This window comes from Taudactylus pleione, unplaced genomic scaffold, assembly GCF_031769625.1.
Source record: "Taudactylus pleione unplaced genomic scaffold, aTauple2 ptg000711l, whole genome shotgun sequence".
NCBI lineage: Eukaryota > Metazoa > Chordata > Amphibia > Anura > Myobatrachidae > Taudactylus > Taudactylus pleione.
The window spans coordinates 461,468-483,368 of NW_028285113.1; the positions used below are offsets into that span (position 1 = coordinate 461,468).

A 21,901-nucleotide genomic window follows, 5' to 3' on the forward strand; every position below is an offset into this window, starting at 1 on the left:
TGGTCCGGCTTCAGTGGTGCTTGGAGATGACGTCATCTCCAAGAGACCACTTTCACGCCGGGAAAGCCGGGTCTATGCAGACCCAACTCCGGTGTGGCTAAATTCCGGGTCTGATCCGGATAAGAACTCTGTTCCAACTCCGGGTCAGACCCAGAATTTTGGTGGAAAAGGGGTATAACTGAGTGGGGAAATACAACCAAAATTACTTAAAACAGGTAACAGCAATAATACACTGCAACCAGTGTAGAGCAAAACTTAAAAAGGAACACTACAGTTACAGTGTAACTTAAAGTGAATCAACGGATAGTATGGTGTAACCGTTATACCATACTATCCGTTAATTTTCATTATTTTTATTCAGCAAAGCGTTAACTCAATTATGGGGATCTCTCCTTTAGGATCCCCAACCTTTAACCTGTAGGAGTTCCCTGAAGGAATGATCCCCAAAAAGGATGGCCAAATTTGAAGACACAAGCTTGGAAATGCTGAGATTGTTGCATTGGAAACCTATAGAAATGCGATAACGAGAACAGAAAGCGGGGAATACATAGGACTATACTGCAAATCCAGCCCTCTTTTGATGGGGCCCAAACAAATAAGTTAATGTATAGTGATGGGGACGGAGGTAAGTTTGAATATTTAGATTTGATCCAGCAGGAAGAAAAATTGGGTCAGCGCAGTGTCGCCAGGATCTGAAAACTCAACCCATGAGTGAACTGTCAGATAATGGGATTATTGGTTCTTTTTTTTTTTTTTTTTTAAATCCAGTACATTTTTAATGAAATGTTAAACATATAAAAAAATTACTAGAAAAAAAAAAAAAAAAACACACTTATACTGTATTGCTTATATTGGTATAAAATAAACTACAAAAATAATGAAGCTCATGTTTATTATTTATTTATTTATTTATTAATTAACAGTTTCTTATATAGCGCAGCATATTCCGTTGCGCTTTACAATTGGAAACATTTATAGAACAAAACAGGGTAATAACAGACAGACATAGAGGTAAGAGGGCCCTGCTTTCAAGTTTACAATCTATAGGGAAATAGGCATTGATACACAAGGATAGGTGCTATATATATATTGCAATTTGGTCCGGCCAGAATGCAGAGTTTCTTGGTGGGCTGCATGATCCAGTCACACAGGAATGTTGGCCAAATGTCAGGAGTATGTGAAGGAAAGACAAGGGGCACGATTCTATTCAACGTGATGTGAATAGCGCTGGGAGTGAGCTCCCGGAGCTATTCAATACACCGCGCTGCCAAGTCCGACTAATGATTTCTTCTCTCATCCCTCCGGGGATGAGAGAAGAAATACGACAAAAGTCCCGGCGCGAGGCTGTTTTCTGCCCTTCGCGCCTGGAAAACAGCCTCGCGCCGGGAAGTTAGGTCGGGGAATGCCCGTTATCGCACCTAAGCACCCTGTTTAAGACGCGTTAAAGAGCCTTCCCCGACCTAACATCGCAATGAATTGATTAGCTCCGTGAGCTATCTCCCGGCGCTATTCACATCGTGCTCAATTGAATCATGCCCAATATGTGAGGTTATGTGTGGACTGTGAGAGGGGATGTAATAAGACATGGAAGCTATGAGGGTTAGGCGGTGAGTTCTGGAATCTGATAAGCTTGTCTGAAGATGTGAGTTTTCAGGGAATGCTTGAAGGATTGAAGACTAGAGGTAAGTCTTATTGTGTAAGGCATTCCATAGAGTGGGTGCAGCCCGAAGAAAGCCCTGTAACCGTAAATGGGAGCAAGTAATGCGCGGGGATGAGAGACGCAGATCTTGTGCTGAGTGGAGAGGTCGGGTTGGGAGATGTATGTTGGTGTAATTCGGTTAATGGCCTTATGTGTAAGTAACAGTATTTTGTATTGAATACGGTAGAAAACTGGCAACCAATGGAGGGACTGACAGAGCGGGGCAGCAGACGACGAACATTTGGCAAGGAAGATAAGCCTCGCAGCTGCATTCATAATGGATTGTAATGGCGATAGCCTGTTTTTGGGAAGACCAGTAAGGAGACTATTGCAATAGTCAATGTGGGAAATAATGAGTGCATGAATTAGAGTTTTTGCAGTGTCTTGTGTGAGATATGGTCGAATTTTATATATGTTTTTTAGATGTATGTAACATGATTTTGAGACAGATTGAATGTGGGGATCAAAGGACAGTTCAGAATCAAGGATGACACCAAGGCAGCGAGCTTGTGGGGTGAGGTGGATTGTTGAGTTATCAGATTATTGAGATCAGATTGGTAACTGTTATTGGCCGGTGGAAATATAATTAATTCTGTTTTAGAAATATTAAGTTTCAGGTGGCGAGATGACATCCAAGACGAAATGGCAGAAATACATTCAGTGACACAGACCAATACAGATGGAGATAAATCTGGAGAGGATAGGTAGATTTGAGTATCATCCGCATACAGATGGTGCTGAAATCCAAAAGAGCGGATTAGTTTGCCAAGAGAGGTGGTATAGATTGAGAATAGCAAAGGACCTAAGACAGAGCCTTGATGTACTCCAACTGATAGAGGTAGCGAAGAGGAGGCAGAATCAGAAATACGAACAGAAAAAGAGCGATCAGATAGGTAGGAAGAAAACCAAGAAAGAGCTGTGTCCTTAAGACCTAGGGATTGTAATGTTTGTACGAAAAGAGAGTGGTCAACAGTGTCAAAAGCAGCAGAGAGATCTAGAAGAATTAGGAGTGAGTAATGGCCTTTAGCCTTGGCAGTGACCAAATCATTTACTACCTTAGTCAGTGCTGTCTCTGGAGTGCTGGGAACGAAAGCCAGACTGAAGTGGGTCCAATAAGTTGTGGGTGTTAAGAAAGTGTGTGAGGCGGGTGTAGACAAGTCTCTCCAGTAGCTTGGAGGGGCATGGGAGCTGGGAAATAGGACGGTAATTTGAGAGAGTGTTAGGGTCAGAATTTTGTTTTTTCAGAATGGGAGTAATCACTGCATGCTTGAACAGTGATGGAAAGATGCCAGTAGAAAGAGAGAGATTACAGATTTTAGTTAGGGTTGGGATGAGCACAGGAGACAGAGCTTTACTAATTTGTGAGGGTATAGGATCTAGAGGAGACGTAATAGAGTAGGAGGATGAGAAGAGTGTAGATACTTCATCTTCATTTGTGGGGTCAATGAAGAGAATGTGCCAGAGGGTTCAGGTAGGGAATTGAGTAGGTCACTAACTGAGGAAGAGAATAACATTTCATTTCGGATATTATCAATCTTGTCCTTGAAATAGGAGGCAAGATCTTGTGCACAGATAGTAGCAGGTGGCTTGGGTGAATGAGGGGTAAGAAGCAGTTTAAATGTATTAAAAAGTCGCTTGGGGTTAGAAGCTTGATTGGAAATATGTTTGCTTGGCAGTGTCCAGAGCAGTACGATAAGAGTTGTAGATAGACTTATATGTCAGGAAGTCGCGTGGAGTGCGAGACTTTCGCCACTGACGTTCAACTTTACGTGAGAGTTTTTGTAGATGCCTTAAGTTAGAATGCCACGGTTGACGTCTAAGTCTACGTGGTGTGTGATGGGTAGCTGGAGCTACTTCATCGAGGGCTTTTACTAGAATCTGGTTTAGGTGTGATGCAGCAGTCTCAGGAGAAGTGAGTGCAGAAATTGGTGAGAGTCGTTGTTGTAGAGAGTTAATTGCATTAATATTTCTGCGGGTTTTAGGAGGTTTGGTTGATTTCACTGACATTGAGGTTGATGTAATGGAGGAAAGTGTGCAGGTGATAAGATTGTGATCTGAGAGAGGGAAAGGAGAATTAGTGAAATCAGAAATTGAGCATAGTCTGGTAAATACAAGATCAAGGCAGTGGCCCTCCTGATGAGTAGAGGAGTTAGTCCATTGGGAGAGGCCAAGAGAGGAGGTTAGAGAGAGTAGTTTGGAGGCATGAGGAGATTGTGGACTGTCAATGGGGATATTGAAATCACCCATAATGATGGTGGAGATATCTGAGGATAGGAAGTGAGGGAGCCAGGCTGAAAAATGTTCCAGAAATCAATGAGGAAATTTGGCACTGGGTTTGTGTAAACATAAGCAGTATCCTACCATAAACTAGGCATCACTGAACAACATCCCCCACCCAGGTAATACAAAATACAATCAAGTCATTACATCTAAATCTTTGCTAACAGAAATAAATTCCATTATGCAGAAATGTAAGAACAATATGTTGCTTGCTAGAAGGAAATGGGTAACATACTTTTTAAAATCCAAACAGCTGATCTGAGTGATTGCAAAGCACTAGTTAGAATATGCAGCTTGTAGACTGGGCCTCATTCTTACTAAATAAGACAGCACATAGGAAATTTTATAAAAGAAATTTGAAGACTTGGTTGTCACATAATACAGTAATGATATTAATAAACTCAGTATAATATATGGGTTTCCAGACAAGAAAAGGGATTCAAAGGTGAAAGCGATAGATCTTGCTGCATACATAGAAAAACATATATCCATCATACTACACCAGAATTAGGCATATGAAATCTTGACAGTTCTGCCCCCTGTACGGTTATAGGGCGAGGCTAGCCATCTAGTCCATATATCATAGTATTTCTGCACTGTTTTTCTAGCTGTATAAACATTGCGGCAACCGCATTAACCAGGGAAAGCTAAAGGTGCCCATCCACTAGACGATTTATGTGAGCGATTGAACGATATCGTTATCAATCGTTCATAAATAGTTTTAAAAAAATGTCTAAAACGACCAGCGATGCGCGGGCCCGCTGGTCGTTTAGACATCTATCATCGTGCAAACACGCTGGACAATCTGACGTTATGGTCAGGCTTAGCATGTTTGCAGATGATTGCTGTACTTACACTGAAAGACTGCTCGTTCAGTGCGGGCTCATCACAGACTGACAAACAACTGCACGATTATAATGTCGTAACTGTGCAGTCGTTTTCAGATCTTTAAGTGGATGTGTGCCTTAAGTCCCCAGGTTTGGACCACTAGTCGCCATCAAATACTCTTGCTATGCATACCTTAGCAAGCATGCAGAGATTGGTAGTGTAGCGTTTGGTGTGCTTGTCAATTGGATCTCCATCTATTACAGTCAAAGTACATGACAGAGGCAAGAATGTCTTGAGGTATACCCGTAGAAACAATAACACGTAATACATCGTGCCAGGAGGAGTTATCTACAGGACACAACCATAAAAGATGCCAAAAAGTGACCTTCAGATGAATTGCATTTAGGGCATTTTGAATCCGTCCTTCCCCCTATTCTCAGTAAACGGGAGGGTGTCATGTATACCCTATGAATTAGAAATAATTGTATCTGCTGATATCTTACAGCCATAGTGGCTAGACGAGGGCTAGCAAGGGCTTCTTTCCAAACTTCTTCCGCAATTACCCCAATATCAGTTTCCCATTGTTGTTTAATAGATAATAAAATCAGAATGATGATGTTTGTTTAGTAAGGTAGACTAAATCACAGATATGAAATGACTAGAACTAGCAGACTGTAGTAGACCTTTAAAAGGAGATTCTTGTATAGACAAAGGAGCCTCAGTAAATTGGACACTAATACAAAGTCTGAGTTGAAGATATCGATAAAAAAATGTTTGGGGTATGTCGAATATCTAGCTGTAATTGATGGAACGACTTCAGAATTCCCGCATGAAATAACTGTCCAAGAGACACCACTTCCCATCGTCCCCAGACCTCTCGGACCTCAAACAAAATAAGTGGAGCAATATATATGACAACAGAGCATAACACAAGGAGGTCTCCGGACAAGGAGTTATCCCCCGGGAACAAATCACAACAGTAATTTTTTATAGAATTATCCGATAACAAACATTTTATGATATCTACGCACTTTACAGCCCAACAACCATGTAGCAGATTAGTTATGTTATTTAGTATATATCGGAGAACAAATAGTAATTTAATAATAATAACAATAATAACAACAATATTATTATTAATAATTCTTAACTCGCTTAGTAAGCCATTAGAATATGGTAGGTGTAACACACCATCAAAAGCTGGCCCTCATTTTTATGTAACCAGACTATAAAGACAGAGAGAACAGCAAAACATATAACACTTTAAATATATCAGAAATAAAAATTAGACAATACCAGATATAATAGTAGGATTATTAAAGCTCAAAGTATCAATCATGAGCCAATGCAGCCCTGGCTGGTCTGCGGCGGTCAAGCCATAATGCCGCCTCCCTCGGAGTCGTGAAGAATTTGGTTTCTCCATCGGCAACCCCATGACGCTTAGATGGATATAACATTGCGTAGGAGATATTAAGGTCACGAAGGCGCCTTTTAATCAGAAGAAATTGAGCCCTGTCCTTCTGGATCTCTATAGCAAGCTCAGGGAATACCAAGATCAGTCCCGTTCCACTGTGAAGGACCATTAGTACAAGCAAATCTGAGAACAGAGTCACGGTCTCGGAAATTAAGGAATTTCGCTATGAAAGTACGCGGTGGCACCCCTTGCGGCAAAGGTCTAGAAGGCACACGGTGGGCTCTCTCGATTGTAAAATATGCTGAAAAAGAAACAGCACCAAATGTGTCTTAAGGCCCCCATACACGGTGCGATAAAGCAGCCGATCCGACTGATTGGTACGATTTGGCTGCTATATCGTACCGTGTATGGTCCTGATGTCGGACCGAGCGCGCACCCATGGGGTCGTACATCGCACCCCCTGATCTTACTACAGGTTCAGTTGATCAAGGGATGCGATGTGCGATCCCATGCAGCGCTGTGCGGGAAGAGGAGGGGGAGCCTGCATATCGGGCGGTCGGCCACCCGATTGCACCATGTGTGGGGACCCCCCTTCGCGTCACACGATGCCTATCGCACCATGTATGGCCGCCATAAGAGCCATTTTTCCAGGAACTTTTCATGATCGGTACCGTCTTCCTTCTCTGGGAGCCCAACGAACCGCACATTATTTCGCATGAGATGTCCCCAGGCGCGCCGATAGCTCCAATATTGTATACAGCAGACCACAGTAGTATAATAAAGGAAATATAGTGTCCCCTATGTGTATGACTCAGACTCAGTGTAAATTGATGAGAACAGCAGCTTGCAGACAGGGTATAATAGTAAGCACAGGTCTGTAAGGGAGTTGAAAAGTGCAGCAATGTAACACGTAAATGGCCCCGCACACAGCTGCCAAGGCCAGCAGAAAAGACTCACCGACAGCCCTGTGTGGAAGGTCAAAAGCAGCGCTCCCCTTAATCACCGGAGATGAGCCGCTAGTTAATTTGCAGGATCCACTGCTGAAACGTCATCCAAACAAGGAAGATAGCGACGGCATCTCACGTGAACAGGCCCCGCTGCCGCGATCTCTCCTCAGGGTAAGACGGCAACCGCGCCTGTGATATAACAAGCCACCGCGGTCTACACACTGTTCTCTACCAATTTGCCGGACTATAATACCGGGGGAGCAGGCAGGATATCTGTAGCGGATGTCTGGGTCCGGAGAGCACCCCAAAACGCGTGCTACTCCATGCTTTCCGTGGCCACACCCCGGGATTTTGGTTCTTACCTGATAAAACCTTTCACTTGATTCCATGGGGGACACTGGGAATAGGTGGAGCTGGAAGAGTCTGGGCACCAAAAGGTTAATCTTCAATCCAACACAGGCTCCTCCTCCTCTTAAGCCCCACCGCCTGCCTGCAGAAACCAGTTAATACTAACAAATTCCAAGGACCAAGTAAGAAGAGGAAAAAGGCCAGACACAAAACAAAAAAAACCACACACACACACACACACTATCCGTGGGCCTGGATCGCCACAAATCAGGAAAAACAACCCTGAGCAAGCCAGGGGCGTAAGGGTGGGTGTCTATTGTGCCCCATGGAATTTGAGAAAAGGATTTACCAGGTAAGAACCAAAATCCCATTTTCCCTTTCATCCATGGAGGACATCGTAGAGGCACTGGGACGTCCCAAAGCTGTCTCCTAAGGGACAGAATGCTCCTGTGCATAGGACCCTATGCTCAAAGCTAGCATCTGAGTACCAAGTAGCCGCTCTGCAAAGTTGCTCCGCTGAGGCCCCTGACGATCGCCGCCCAGGACGCGCCTACAGACCTGGTTGAGTGAGCCCGGAACTCCAGCCCCTCATATGAATATCGTAGAGCCTAAACTTTGGAAATAGATATGGAGCACGTCCAGAAATGCGAGATGAGCTCAACCCCCAAGAAGTCTCCTCAAGAAGAGATGGCACCATAAATGCCTGATTGTTTCTTTTTTCTGAAGGTAGTTGCCAGATTTTATATCAATCTAGTACAGAGAAGGAGACTTGTGAGACAAGGCACTAAACTCAGAGACCCGTCGAGCAGAAGATATTGAAAGAAGGAACACCCGTCTTCTAGGTGAGCCAGTGGAGGTCAACCACTTGGAATTCAAAAGGGATGAGACTGGAAAGCCAAAACCAAGTCTCGTGGGGTCCCTGGTGGAAGAAAGGAGGGCTGAATATCAAATACCCCATGGAAAAAAGTCTGGACTGCCAGCAGAAGCGTAATTTTGGGCTGGAAAAGAACAGACAGGGCTGAGACTTGAATTGTGAGGTAAGACAGACAGAGACCAAGTTTGATTGCAAAATGGATAAGACCCTGCACAAACGCAAGACCACTGGATCCAGCTGTTGGACAGAAGTGGAGAGACAATTCCCAAGCATAAATGTCCAGCCGACTGAGATAGTCTGCCTCTCCCGGGACGCAAACTGCTGACCGAGCGGGAAGGAGTCGTTCGGCCCAACAGAGAATTTTGTTGACTTCTCTCATGGCCCCTGGGCTTCGACTGATGCACTGATGATTGATGTAACTGACTGCGGTCACCTTGTGCGATTGGATTGGACCTCCTTGTCCTGAAGAAGTGGCCTAGTCTGACAGAGGCTCAGTAAATCGCTATCGCTTGGAGCTCCAGAATGTTGATTGAAAGATTAGTTCCGTTCCATTCATCGACCCTGGAATGATCCCACGAACACAGAGGTTGGCCACCATTACCGACATGAAAACTGAAAGTGCTTCTAACAAGCCAATTTGGTTAGTGTTCTCATGTGGCTCCCTCTTCTGGATATTTCAGTCTCCCTATAACCCTGCCCCCAAGCCAGAGGCACCTCAGTTTGTAAGTAGCCAAAGGCCGGAGGAGGAAAGAGAGAAGACTGGAACACTCAAGAACCATACTCACAGAGAAGGAGACGGGAAACCGTGACCTGTAATACAGCCCATATGAAGCCAAGTGCATCAGGGTGGGTGCCCTGTGAACCATATGGACTCCGAAGAAAGAGATAACAAGGGTAAATTCTTCCCATATCTCTCATTTTCTTCTTCAGGGTCCATAATGTTATCTTTGGGGATGTCCCAAAGCAGTCCTGAGAGGCAAAAAGGAATAGAACCTTAGAAAGAAAGACCATGTGGCCACCTTGCAAGGCAGAACAGCCGAGGAGCCACAGTGAGACGCCCACGAGGGGCCCACAGCCAGAGTAGAATAAGCATCAACAGAAACAGAAAGGTCTTCCTATATGCAGGCCCCTGAGATAAACAGACATTAGCTAGATGGCTTTGTAGGTCTATTGGCCGGCCATCCTTTCCTGTGAAATCCATAGACCACAAATAAGGAGTCTGATTTATTGAAGGAACTGGAACGGACCACATAAATTCGGAGAGGCCGGACCACAGTCAATGAGGCCACCCCAGCCGAAAGGACTGGAGACTGAAACGTCGGTACAGTAAGTTCCTGAATAATATGGAACTTAAAATGCACATTAGGAAGAAACACAGGGCAAGTGCAACTCACAATCCTGTCTTGGTGAAATATCCAGAAGAGGGAGCCACATGAGAACGCTCCCAATTCCGACACTCTCCTGGCAGATGCAAATGCCATAAGAGAGTCTAAGCCATAAACCACGTAAGGGCTATCAAAACTAGTGGTTTAAATGGAGGCCCCAGGGGGGATCGAAGAACCACTGTCAAATCCCAAGGAGCCCCTAGGGGAATAAAGGGAGGTAGAATCCAAAAAACACCCTGAAAGAGGGTCTGGATACCAGAGAGTGGAGCAATTCCACATCCAAACCATACAGACAGTGCAGATATCCGCACTTTCAGGAAGGCCAGGCGGAGGACTAGACCCAAGCCAGCTGCAAGGAATGCCAGAACTTCTGGATATCTTAAACACCAGAGGATCGTAGCTACAGATACGATACCACAAGAATTATGCATACCACATTCTGTGGTAGATCCCAGCAAAAGCTGGCCTACGCGCTCTAAACATCCCAATGATGACAGAGCCAGAGAAGCCTTGAGGGGCACATCCACTAGACGATCTACTCCCTGTCCAATCTCTAAACAATTTTCCCTTGATTTTTTTGCTTGAAATTTTATCTTTCAGTCTGAACGATTTGCAAACGATTTACAAACGATCTTTAATAGATCAAGTGAAATTGACCTGCATGTTCGGTCGACTGACGAGACGATCAAACGACCAGCGGGAGCGCGCATCGTTGATCGTTAACAACCGAACACTGCACGATTTATAAATGATTGACCGATAATGACGTCATTATCGTTCAATCGCCTGCTAAAATCATGTAGTGGATGCCACCCTTAAGGACCACAGTAAGGACGCAGTCAAAGACAAACGACCCAGGTCCAGGGAAAGGCAAGGAACCTGAGACAACAGGTCCGAATAGTGACACAGCAGGAACGAAGTGTTGATGGAGAGACTCTGAAAATCTAAGTACCAGAGACGTCTGGGTGAATCTGGAACCACCAGCAGGACAGTACCTCCGTCCCGATTTAACTTCCGAAGACCATGAGGAAGAAGGGAGACCGGAGGAAACAGGTACACCAAGTGGACGGTCCACTTCATTGACAACCCGTCACTGAAGGTTGCTCATGGAGAAGAGACCAGTCCCCGGGATGCACGTCTTGACGGCTGAGGAAGTCCGCTTCCCAATGGAGAAATCCTGGAATGAACACTGCAGAGATGGCCGGGAGGAGACCCCTGTTAGAATGTGTGACATTCCTGTTATTGCTGCCAAACTTTGAGTGTCTCCTAGATGTAAGCCACTGTTGTGACATTGTCAGACTGAACCTTTACAGGTTTACCATGAAGTATGTGTTAGGCCAGAGTGAGGGCCCAAGACAGCTTGAAGTTCCAATAAGTTGATTGGCAGGACGGAAATCGACAGACGTCCAACTGCCCCGAAAGGAGTGCGGATCGGCCACTGCGCCCCAGAGACTGGCGTCCGATGTAAGGATTACCCTAAATGAGATGGCCATAGCCACCCAGATAGGGACAGATGCACCTCCGGAGAGAGCATCATCGTCTGAACAGTGATCCGATCGAGAAACCCGTTCCATCTGGAGATGATCAGTTTTTGCAAATGCCTGGAATGGAACCGAGAACATTCGACCCTTCCGAAGGTAGAAACCCTGGATTCCAGAACCCGCATTACAGAGTGTAATGACACTTGTCGACTGTGGAGACATCCGCGCACTCGTAGTTGAAGAGTGGAGATCTTGTCTGATGTGAGAAGGATTCTCCGATTCTGAGAATCCAGCAGGGCTCCCAGATGAATCATACCCTGTGAGGGATTCAGGGAGGACTTTTTTCCCAGTTGATTAACCATTTGTGCTTGTGAAGGAAAGCAATGGTCAACTTGAAATGGCTGTAAAGTACCTTGGTGATCCTGCTAAAAGCAGGTTGTCCAGATACTGGGGAAGTCTGATACCCTGAACCGGTGGGCTGTCATAAAAGCCATAAATTTGGTAAACCCCGGTGAGGCTGTGGACAGTCCAAAGGGCAGAGCCCAAAAGTTGGAAGTGTTGCTGTGGCACAGCAAACATAAGCTAACGCTGATGAGAGGGCTCTAGAGGTACCTGTAAGTACGCATCCTGAATATTCAGCGATACCATAAAGTCCCCAGGTTCCATAGCACGGATGACGGAGCGTAGGGGTTCCCTCCTGAGCCTAGGCACCTTTAGGAACTGGTTCAGGGGTTTCAGATAGAGGATAGGCCAATGAGGAATCATTCGGCCTCTGCACCAGAAAGAAAGTAGAATAACCAGTCCCTCGCTGAGATAGCGGGGCTGGTATAATTACCCCTGCTTACCGCAAGGACTGTATAGCTTTCTGGATTTGTAAGGCCTTGTTCGGGTCTGAAGAAGGGCCTGTGTAGCAAAACATGTGGGAAGGCCATCTGAGCAATGAGAGGGCGTACCCGAGAGAGACTTCAACTCTTACCCAAGCATCAGTGGTAACTTGACACCAGCACTTGGCGAACTGAAAAAGTCGGTATCTCACTCTGGGATCCCCCAGATGATGGCCTGTCCCGTCAGGCTGAAGGTTTATCCTCAGGTTTAGAAGCAGGGTGTCTGGAGTTCCAGGTCTGCTTGATTCCGGGTATGGCAGCTCTCGTGGAGGCCGACAGCCTAGGAAAGGACTGCCCTTTAGGCTTTCCCCGAGGACAAAAAGACTTAACAGATTTAGTCCGAGGCCTTGTATTGGAAGTAGCTGAAGGCGGATATTTGCAGTTTGCGATACTGCCCACGATGCTACAATCGTATCTAGGTCAGGACCAAACAAGATCTCCCCAATATAGGGTAATCCATTCCAAGGTCTAACTTGGAGTCCACCTCTGCCTTCCATGACCGCAGCCATAGGGTATGGTGGTGGATACAGTCGTAGCCGAAACTCTGAAGGTTAGAAGACTGGCATTCAATGTTGTTACTCCAACATATGAAACTGCATTTTGAATGTGAGCAGCAAAAGGCATCTGATCCCCAGAAGTTTTTGAGGGAAAAAGGTCTACAAATGCATCAGCCCAGCACTCAATAGCATTAGCCACCCAAGCGATAGCTATGGTTGGACGGGCAACAGTCCCTGAAAGAGAGTATGTTGATTTCAGGCAAAGCTACCACCTGTAGAATCAGTCAGAGCAGGGATAGGAGGCGTAGTAGCGCTCTTAATCAGACGAGTAACATGAGAATCCACCCCAGAAGGTGATTCCTATTATTTGCAATGACTCTCAGGGAATGGGAAACATGAGGCCAAACACTCTTGTGATACCTCTTATCTGACGATTGTCAGACCCCAGCTATGTGATCCACCCGCTGGTCAGAGAGGGGGAAAACAGCCGGAGACACTTTAATGCTTAAACTGAGGGTGATTTGATTTAGGTGCAGGTTCAACATTCTCTACAACTAGGATGGACTTGACCGCTAGCACCCAAGCAGGGATAATACTTGATTTAGGCTCCCCCTCGTGTGAAATGGACAGGAGTCCGATACATCATCCAGTTCACCCTTGGCTGACGATCTGTGTTAGACAGCAGTGCAGACTGGGAAGTTACCACAGGGCATTTATTACGCCATCTTGTGTTTCTTAGAAACGACATCCACCCAGGGTGGCTGTTGTGGTAATCCCTGCAAGGGAAATGACAGACTGATGTGGTACCTGAGGGATTTTGAAAAACCCCGGTAAGGAGTGATAGACTGTGTCACAGGGGTAAACCGCAAGTGCTGCGAGATATCCTGAGAGGGAAGGGTAGCATGTTGAGCAACCCCAAGTGGGTTACAACTACAGGGGCTGCCAGGCGAACCGCAATGGAGGCCAGGTATTGAGAAACAAATCGCCCAAGGGGGATCCTGTAAGGTTCTGGCACCTCATACATAACCCTTTCTGAGTCAAATCCTCCGTACTCACACCTGCAGCACATGACTTGCAGGCTGGCAAAAATGGGTGCAGTATCGTGCTCCATTTCCTGGTCAGACATATCTGACTAACCATCGTGGAAATATCAAGCAGCGCTATACCGGTCCTGACTGACGCTAAGATTAGCCGCAGGGACCCAATATCAGCGTATGCAACACACAGTTCCATCTAAAATATGGCAACGTGCAGCACGCAACAGTATGTGACAAACCTAACAAATATTGACAAATATATATATATATATATATATATATATATATATATGTGTGAGGTCTCAGAACCACCCTAGTGTCGAAGCTGGACAATTGGCCGAGACAGAATCAGTTTAAAATTAGATTGGAACGACGCCATCTTGCGAATGGCCACAAGACACCATCTTAGAAAATGAGATCTGCACGACGCCATTTTGGAATGGCCGCCCAGCGCCATTTTAGAGAAACTCACACTTAAGTACATACGGCGATGCTATTATTAGCATCATGCGATCGCATATTTCACCATACCCCATACACACATTAAATACACACAGTTGCGCTGTTAACATGATGCACATTAGCGAATGCATAAAATCCTGCACGTGAACGCTGTTTATTAGCTTCATGCGTATGCCTCTTCCCTAAGTTACATATAACTAACTAGCGTCTTTTCCCAAACCCCCTCATACTTACACACTGCACACTCACATAAAAGGTTCCATAGCTCCAAAGTGTAATATTCAAGGGTTATTCATTTATTACTAGTGTTATGAAATAAAGACTTTTGATATCTAAGGTTTAGTACATGATAAGTAAACCGTGTTTAGTGTTGTACTGATCTACTCTGTCTCAACAGCTATCCGGTATCATCGGTGAGAAGATCGCAACATGCATTCTCAACTTATGAACTGTAGAGAGTTAAAACATAAAATGTACTTTGTAGTGTTAGCAGCTTAGATTTGCATGCAGTGGGAAAAAGGATACAAAGGGAGGTTGGAGACCGTTTGTATCCATTTGAAATTGTCCAATAAATGATCCTGTAACCAAGACAACTTTAAGAAGAACCAATGTAATCAAGCCAAACTTATCTATTGCATTCCCAATCCCTTAAGGGTATAAATGTGCGTACAGACTCCAATCTGGAGTCTTCTTGCTGATGCTGTTGACGGAGGTCTCTTGTTGATGCCGGAAACTGGTTCCAGTGCGCGTGCCTATGTAGAACTGTACCTTGGGTCCGTATAATTTCTTTGCGCTAAATTGTCTTTAGATCACAGCGTGTAACCTACTATTTTTATGTGTAATAATATACTTTGTGCGTTGGAAACACATTTCAATGTCTGAAGGCTTTTATTTTACTGTATGACTGCGTACGCAAATAGCGTCAACCTAGAAGGTATAGGCAGGAGCGTAAAGGTTTAGAAAGGTATAGGCAGGATTGTACAAGGTTTAATTACGTTATAACACTAGGTACACCTGTATTAGGGCAGATTGTAAAGAAAAGAGATATACACTGACAGGTGAGAGAATAAAGCACAGTCAGCACTAGCAATGCAGAAATTTATATATATATATATATATATATATATATATATATCACACACAAACATTACATATAATATACTGCAAATGTTGCTACATACAACTGCCCAGATTCAGTGTCTGGGAAGGCTATAGCGCTGTGCACACTGACTTAAATGGTGAGGTACGCAGGGGGACTGGACTCACTGCCATCCTAGGAGATCTGCGCTGCACCATAGAGGAAATGGCCGCTTGGAGACTCAGAGGAAGCGTGGCCCACGGAGGAAGCAGCTCAGATACACAAGACCACACGCAGGAAAGGCGCGCTGAGCTGAGGGGAGGAGCCGCTAGACATGGAAGGCTGCCTCCCCTGGCTAGCAATTAACCCCCGGGACGCCAGTTCCCACTGCCGGCATAACTCCCTGGTGGACTAGCGGTCACACGGGGGAAAACCTCCGCAGAGGGGAAGCCCGCCACCGCTGCTAGCGCCTCCGGTCTGTCCCCAGCGATCCGGCTGCAGCCTTGGGATACCTCTAGAGCCCAGCTAGTACAGACTCTGTGGTCCTGCCGCAATCCCCAGATCTGTACTGGCATCACGGCACTGGCAGGGGTGTAGGAGCGGCAGCTTGGACGACCAATGGACAGTCTGCCGCTGCTGCTCTGAAGAGTTAAAAATAAAATTAAAACTCCTAAAATAAAAAGTAGCTTAGGGGCTGCTAATAAGCCCCCCCTGCGCTAACGGTGCCCCGACTCCGGCCGGGCACCAACTTAAACTGAGGTGCCTCTGGCTTGGGGGCGAGGTTATAGGGAGAGTGGACCCAGTGCATCCTGGGCGCTGAAAAAGCTTTAACTGCGTGGTGCCCGGATTTGGTTCCCAACCTATACCCCAAGGTCAACCCTGTGGACCCCCTATGGACCCTGAAGTAGAAATAATCATGGATGACTGTAGAATACATCCTCTGCTTTACCAGGTGAGAGATATAGATTATATATATATATATATATATATATATATAAAGCAGAAAATGATTTATTATGCCAGAAACAGATAAAAAAATAAAATAAAGGTTTGAGAAAATACCTTATTTGCCACGGCATTGACGCTAGGTCTTGCATCAAAAATAAAGATTTTGTGGGACTGTGCGTTGGCGTCCATGACAGACTGCAAATACTTTTCATCCTCTTTACACCTCTTCACATTCACCCCCAGCAAGGGCTGGCTGCACCGTATAATGGTTGCCTGACTCTCCGGGTGTATCCAAGACAATACCTGCAGAGGTACAAACTCCATTACTACAGCTCGGCGATACGATACACAATAAAAGACCCCTAGACATAAACATGATGGCTTAGTTAGGTGTAGTTTTACAGTTAGATGCAGCTATTTTATGGGCTTAACAATATTTAGCTCATCTATTCAATGATAAAAAAGTGTTTGAGGACTGAGGCATGGGCAAAACGAGGCTCATGGACAAAATGGCAGCCTACACTGTGTGACGGGATAAGTCTTCTATCATCTCAATATAAAGTTAAGCCTTGCTGGGGAATTTAGGCCGCTTAATGCATAACTCCACCCAAGCCTGATTCGTAAGTACACACGGCATGGTAAATCCACACCCAAACAGCTTGTTTCTAACAGGCCAAATGGCGAGAGGAGAGGGGGGTCATAGTATGTGAACGCTAGTTTAAGTTAGTCCCCTATCGTTCTGGCTAGCCTATTCCAGCGGGACGTTGCGCACTGCCAAATGTCAAAGCTTAAAATGCGCCCTGCTGATCAGAGCCCAATGTCGGCGGGCCCGCGGTGCTCAGTCTCTCCCTGTCCAGCATCTCTGTCAGTGCTGGGCATGCCCCCTAGAAAGATGGAAGAGGGGGGCATGCTGCAAGGCCACCACCAGATGGGTCACGTCCCATTTTTCAGGTACGCAACAATGTGCCCTGCCCGATCAAGAATCTAGAATGATCACTAGACCCCAATGGTATATATAGCAGGGAAAGGGAGCAAAAACGTGTTGTTTAAGATCGTAAAAAACAACTCAAAAAGGAGCAATATTAAATACAACGTATACAGTTAAGGGATAGATTTAATTACCCACAGGTTGTACCGCTCAGTCTCTTCTCATGTGTAAAATGTCTGGAGTTATTCAATTAGAAACCCACAATAAATCTGCATGCAGCTCCGAAGCCGCAATTAACACTTATTTCTGCTCGTACCCTTCGGAGGAAAAAGCTGAAATAAGCACCGACTGCTGCCTCCGGGCTACTGAAAAATTTACTGTGGTTCTGTAATTTAATATTTTCAAGCACTTCAGGTGGGAGAAGAGTAACTGAATCTGCCCATAACAAAAACATACAAAGATTTCAGATATCAACCCAATATAGCTGCAATTCTGTACTTGGTCTAGGTCAGATTCTTGTACATACAGGGATTCGATCATTTGCTCTGAACGCAGCCACCCTCCTTAATTCGTCATCAGACATGTTGACCGGGACGACTAGGGTTGACGGATAGGAGTCACATAGCTCATAGCGGTCATTTAGCCTGGTCATTCTCCAGCTTTCATTAGGCACTCCCTGCATTTAAATTAAGAAAAAAAACACCAATGAAATTTGCAACGGTAATTCAATTTGCTAAATTATAAACAGAACAGAGCTAAGTATATCCAGGAACAGACAATGCTAATATACTGATGATAAACAAACTACTTATGGATAAAGGGGAATAATGACCACACTCCGTACCAGCCTCCTGTATTCTGCGATGGAGTCATATACTTTCCAGCCATCTTTGGCGAACGTTTCTTTGTATTCGAAAGCAAAGAGAGGCTGCATGGGGAAAAACACAAAACAATGTGATAACCTGTCCTGAGGTGCATAAGCCAAACAAACAGAATGGAAACTGTGGAGAGCTTAATGGTTTGTCCTGCCTTCCCCGATGACACTTACACAATCCATATGCAGCACTGACAAATAGGGACAGAAGAGAGAACAACGTTACAATACTGTAGGACTGTAGCAAAGCCTTAAACATGTCAGTTCTCATTGTAACTTTATAGAAAATGCAGTGTGTCCAAGAGCATAGATACAATGTACAATACATTCCCATTTTTCAGGTCAATATGACCGAGCATTCCCAATTCGTTTTAAATTAAAATGCTTGTTGGGTACTTGGCCAAACAAGGATGATAAGGGAGAGAGCATGATTCATTAGGAGAGTGTACAGCAAGGGTGTAAAACTCGTGGCCATACAGCTGCTGTGGGACTACGAATCCCAGCATGCCCTGCCACAGTTTAGCATGCAAAACTGTGGCAGTGCATTCTGGGATGTGTAGTTCCACTGCAGCTGGAGGACCGCAAGTTTGACACCACTGGTGTACAGCAACGAATACCTAAGATCATACATCCGGATGATACTACATTTTTCACCCCATGAAGACACCCGGATAGGAGGGTATACAAAAGGTTTGTATATTGCCTAACAGCAATTGTGCATCAGCTAGGCATTTCCATTATTATACAGTAAGAGCGCTCAGTACTACAGCCCCTGGTCTGGTGGTGCCGAGATCGCAAGAACAAATGAAGCCAGCATAAAATATCTCACATCTACCAATGTTCTCCAGATGGCGTTTCATATTTTACTTTTTTTGAGTTTCACTAAAAGGAGATCTGTTACAATAATGTAAGACATAACTAACATATGTCCTAAACATATAAAGGTTTAGAGGCCACTCTAGTAACTATATGAGAAGCTAGTAAAAATTCCCTGCATTCCAAATCTTCTACAACTTTTAAATGAAGATAAGCATATCTGTGGATCTTGGTACTACCCCTTTGGAAGTACTAATAATTATAAAACAGAATTTGCCTACCAAAGAGCATTAACAACCACCAATATATCTAGATCTCTTCATTTAACTTTACATGTGACAGTATATAGATTGTTTTTGTGTCCTCTTCTCCAGGCTCTCCATGCATTTTAGATTTAGTGGTTGCATATACATTTCTTTTTTTTTTTTTTTTTTTTAACGCTGCCATCATGTTTATAAAGTGCAAACACACATTTGCAAGAAAGGTAGAGCTATGGGCCTGATTTACTACCGATTGCAACTGATTTATTTTATTTTTATAAATTAACAGTTTCTTATATAGCGCAGCATATTCCATTGCGCTTTACAATTGTAAACATTAATAGAACAAAACTGGGTAATAACAGACAGATATACAGGTAGGAAGGCCCTGCTCGCAAGCTTACAATCTATTTACTACTGATTGCAACTTCGAACCAGCCACTGGGATTGGGACTGCGATCGCAGTGTCTACGAGGGGGGATGGTTGGCGAAACGCAGACGTGCCAGTGCGTTCGAACGCCGTTGCAGGGGTGTGCATAAATTATCCACTGCGATGCCATACGTAGCTCGAGTACACGCAGTGTGCGATGAGGTTAGCAATTCCTAAGTATGGTCAGACCATGTGCAAGTGTGCGTGAGGCTGCGATGGTACTTGTGTTTACCAATGGTTTTGCAGTCCTGCTAAGTATTACAGATGTGTGTGTAAGGTAAGGTGGGCGTCCTTATGTAGGGCTGCGGCGGCATAGCGATCACAATGGATTAGCATATCATCGCAGCCAGGACCTCGCGCGTAATCGCAGTTGCGATCCGTAGTGAATCAGGCCCTATGTTTTTAAAATATAAAAATATGTATTTAAATATATATTCAATTGTTAATGGTAGTTTTTGCTGGTGAAGATGTAAAGCTGGCTTGCTGCACATTGATTTTGGAATGGTTTACACCCAGGATTCATACACAGGGATGCGGATACTCAGATAAGTCATACCAAGTTGTGATTTAAAGGGAAGGCATAGGCCATGAGGCTTTCAAACACTGTTTTTCTAGTGCGACCATCTTGCTTGTAGGCAAATCTCATGTTTCTCATGTCCTGAAAAAAATAAAATAATATTATGCGACTGCAAGAACAAAGTAAAACACAGTCGTCGTCCCCAAGTGTGTAACGTTTTACCTTGCACACGATGTCCACACCATGGGAATTTTCTCCACGCATGGCAGCTCCTCCAATCTTTTCAATTCGACTTATTACTCCAAGAGGGGCGTCCAATATTAAGTGGCGATCCTAGCAAGAAGAGGAGCTGTAAGCATTTGCCCTGTGCTAGACAATGACTAGCAACAACACAATCCTCATCCTATTTGGTTATTTATGGTTTAGGGGGGGGGGGGGGTTGTATCAAGCCTTCTAAACAGTGGAGATGTTGCCCAGAGCAACCAATCAGTGGCAGGCTAGCATTTATCAAGAACATTCTATATAATGATAGGTAGAAGCGGAGTGGTTGCTATGTGACACTTTTCCACGCTTTACAAGGCTTGATACATCTCCCCTTGGTTATATATAGTCCACAGAGGGCCTGATTTAGACCTGGTCGCAAGGCTGCGTTCGCACGCAGTCCATCGATGTTTTGCATTCTGCGCACCAACATTAGCAATGTCTGCGGTAGGGTCAGATCAATCACAACTTGTGCGTGTGGGTCCGATGGTTTCGCTGTCTTGCGAGAACGTTAAGTGAAGGGAAGTAGGCGGCATTATGTAGTGTTGGGTGTCTACTTATTGTGCTGCGGTTACATTGCTTATGCGGTCATTAGCATATTTTCGCATCGACAGGCTGCGTGCGAACGCAGCCTTTGTGACCGGGTCTTAACCAGGCCCAGAGATCCTCCCAATTGCTGGTCACACAGGTCTGCAGAGTCTTCCTGCTTTGCCTTCGCAGTTCCTCCACCACTTAGCGGAGTCCCAATGAACAGCCTTCTAGAACTTTATCATGGCCTAGAAAGTTTTTCGGGTTATGCATAGTCCAGAATTACCCCATAACCTACAGGTAGTGAAAGCCCAGCTTTGTGGAGGGTTAGGGAGCACTCATTGCTAATAAATGATGAGTAAATGTATCACGATGATGGGTGACAGCAGAGATGAAGGGAAGTGAGGATGACACCAGTCAGTGACCAGTGCACAGATCTACAGAATCCATAAGTTGAGGTCAGAGTAATTGTGCATGGCGGTGTATACTGAATATAAATCCCATCTCCTGGGGACCTCTCCAGGGTTAAGCGATTACAAGACACATACCCCCTCAAAATAACAATATATCTAGTTACATGAACATACCTTCCCAACAAAGGAAATAAAAACTTACTCGTTCCAAACTTTTGAAATACAGTCTGAAGTTTGTAACTGTGAAGCTTCCTCGTATAGCTCCAGTGAAAGGACAGATGTAAGTAATATCTTTGGCTATAAGTCAGAAAACAAAAAGATTACTGTAACTTGCAATAACTGCTTAACGCATATATAAGGCTTGTTCCATATGATAAACACTGATGCAACATATTCTGTCATTCTTACAGTCTAGCGGGTTCCATGATGTCTGCAGGGTCCCAGCGAGGCCATTTTTGCTCCAGCAGGATTTTCCATAAAGGCAATGTTTTGACGGTCGACAACACACTGCCAACTGGAGCAAAAAGTCCTGGCGGATGATGGCAAACATAAGGGGCCCGCTGGATTGGGTGGAACACTAGACCCCTTCAAAATAGTATACAGAATTTAATTTAGGGAACTCTACCCCAAACTGCAAATAGTTATCTTTTAATATTATCTTTTAACATGCGTTAAAGTATCCCGATGTAGATATTTTTTTTTTGTTTCATCA

The 21,901-nt window shown here is 44.7% G+C and overlaps 1 protein-coding gene across 2 annotated transcripts in view; it reads right to left on the reverse strand.

The window, feature by feature from the left end:
- MTMR2 (myotubularin related protein 2) overlaps positions 1–21,901 on the reverse strand; it is a 46,652-nt gene that overhangs the window by 18,699 nt on the left and 6,052 nt on the right. For both annotated transcript variants that reach the window (XM_088456735.1, XM_088456736.1), the window contains exons 4-9: positions 21,392–21,486; positions 20,210–20,320; positions 20,027–20,128; positions 17,935–18,018; positions 17,617–17,766; positions 16,277–16,465 (exon numbers count right to left, since the gene is read on the reverse strand). In XM_088456735.1, coding sequence (XP_088312861.1) covers positions 16,277–16,465; positions 17,617–17,766; positions 17,935–18,018; positions 20,027–20,128; positions 20,210–20,320; positions 21,392–21,486 — 731 coding nt within the window. The remainder of the gene's footprint in view (positions 1–16,276; positions 16,466–17,616; positions 17,767–17,934; positions 18,019–20,026; positions 20,129–20,209; positions 20,321–21,391; positions 21,487–21,901) is intronic.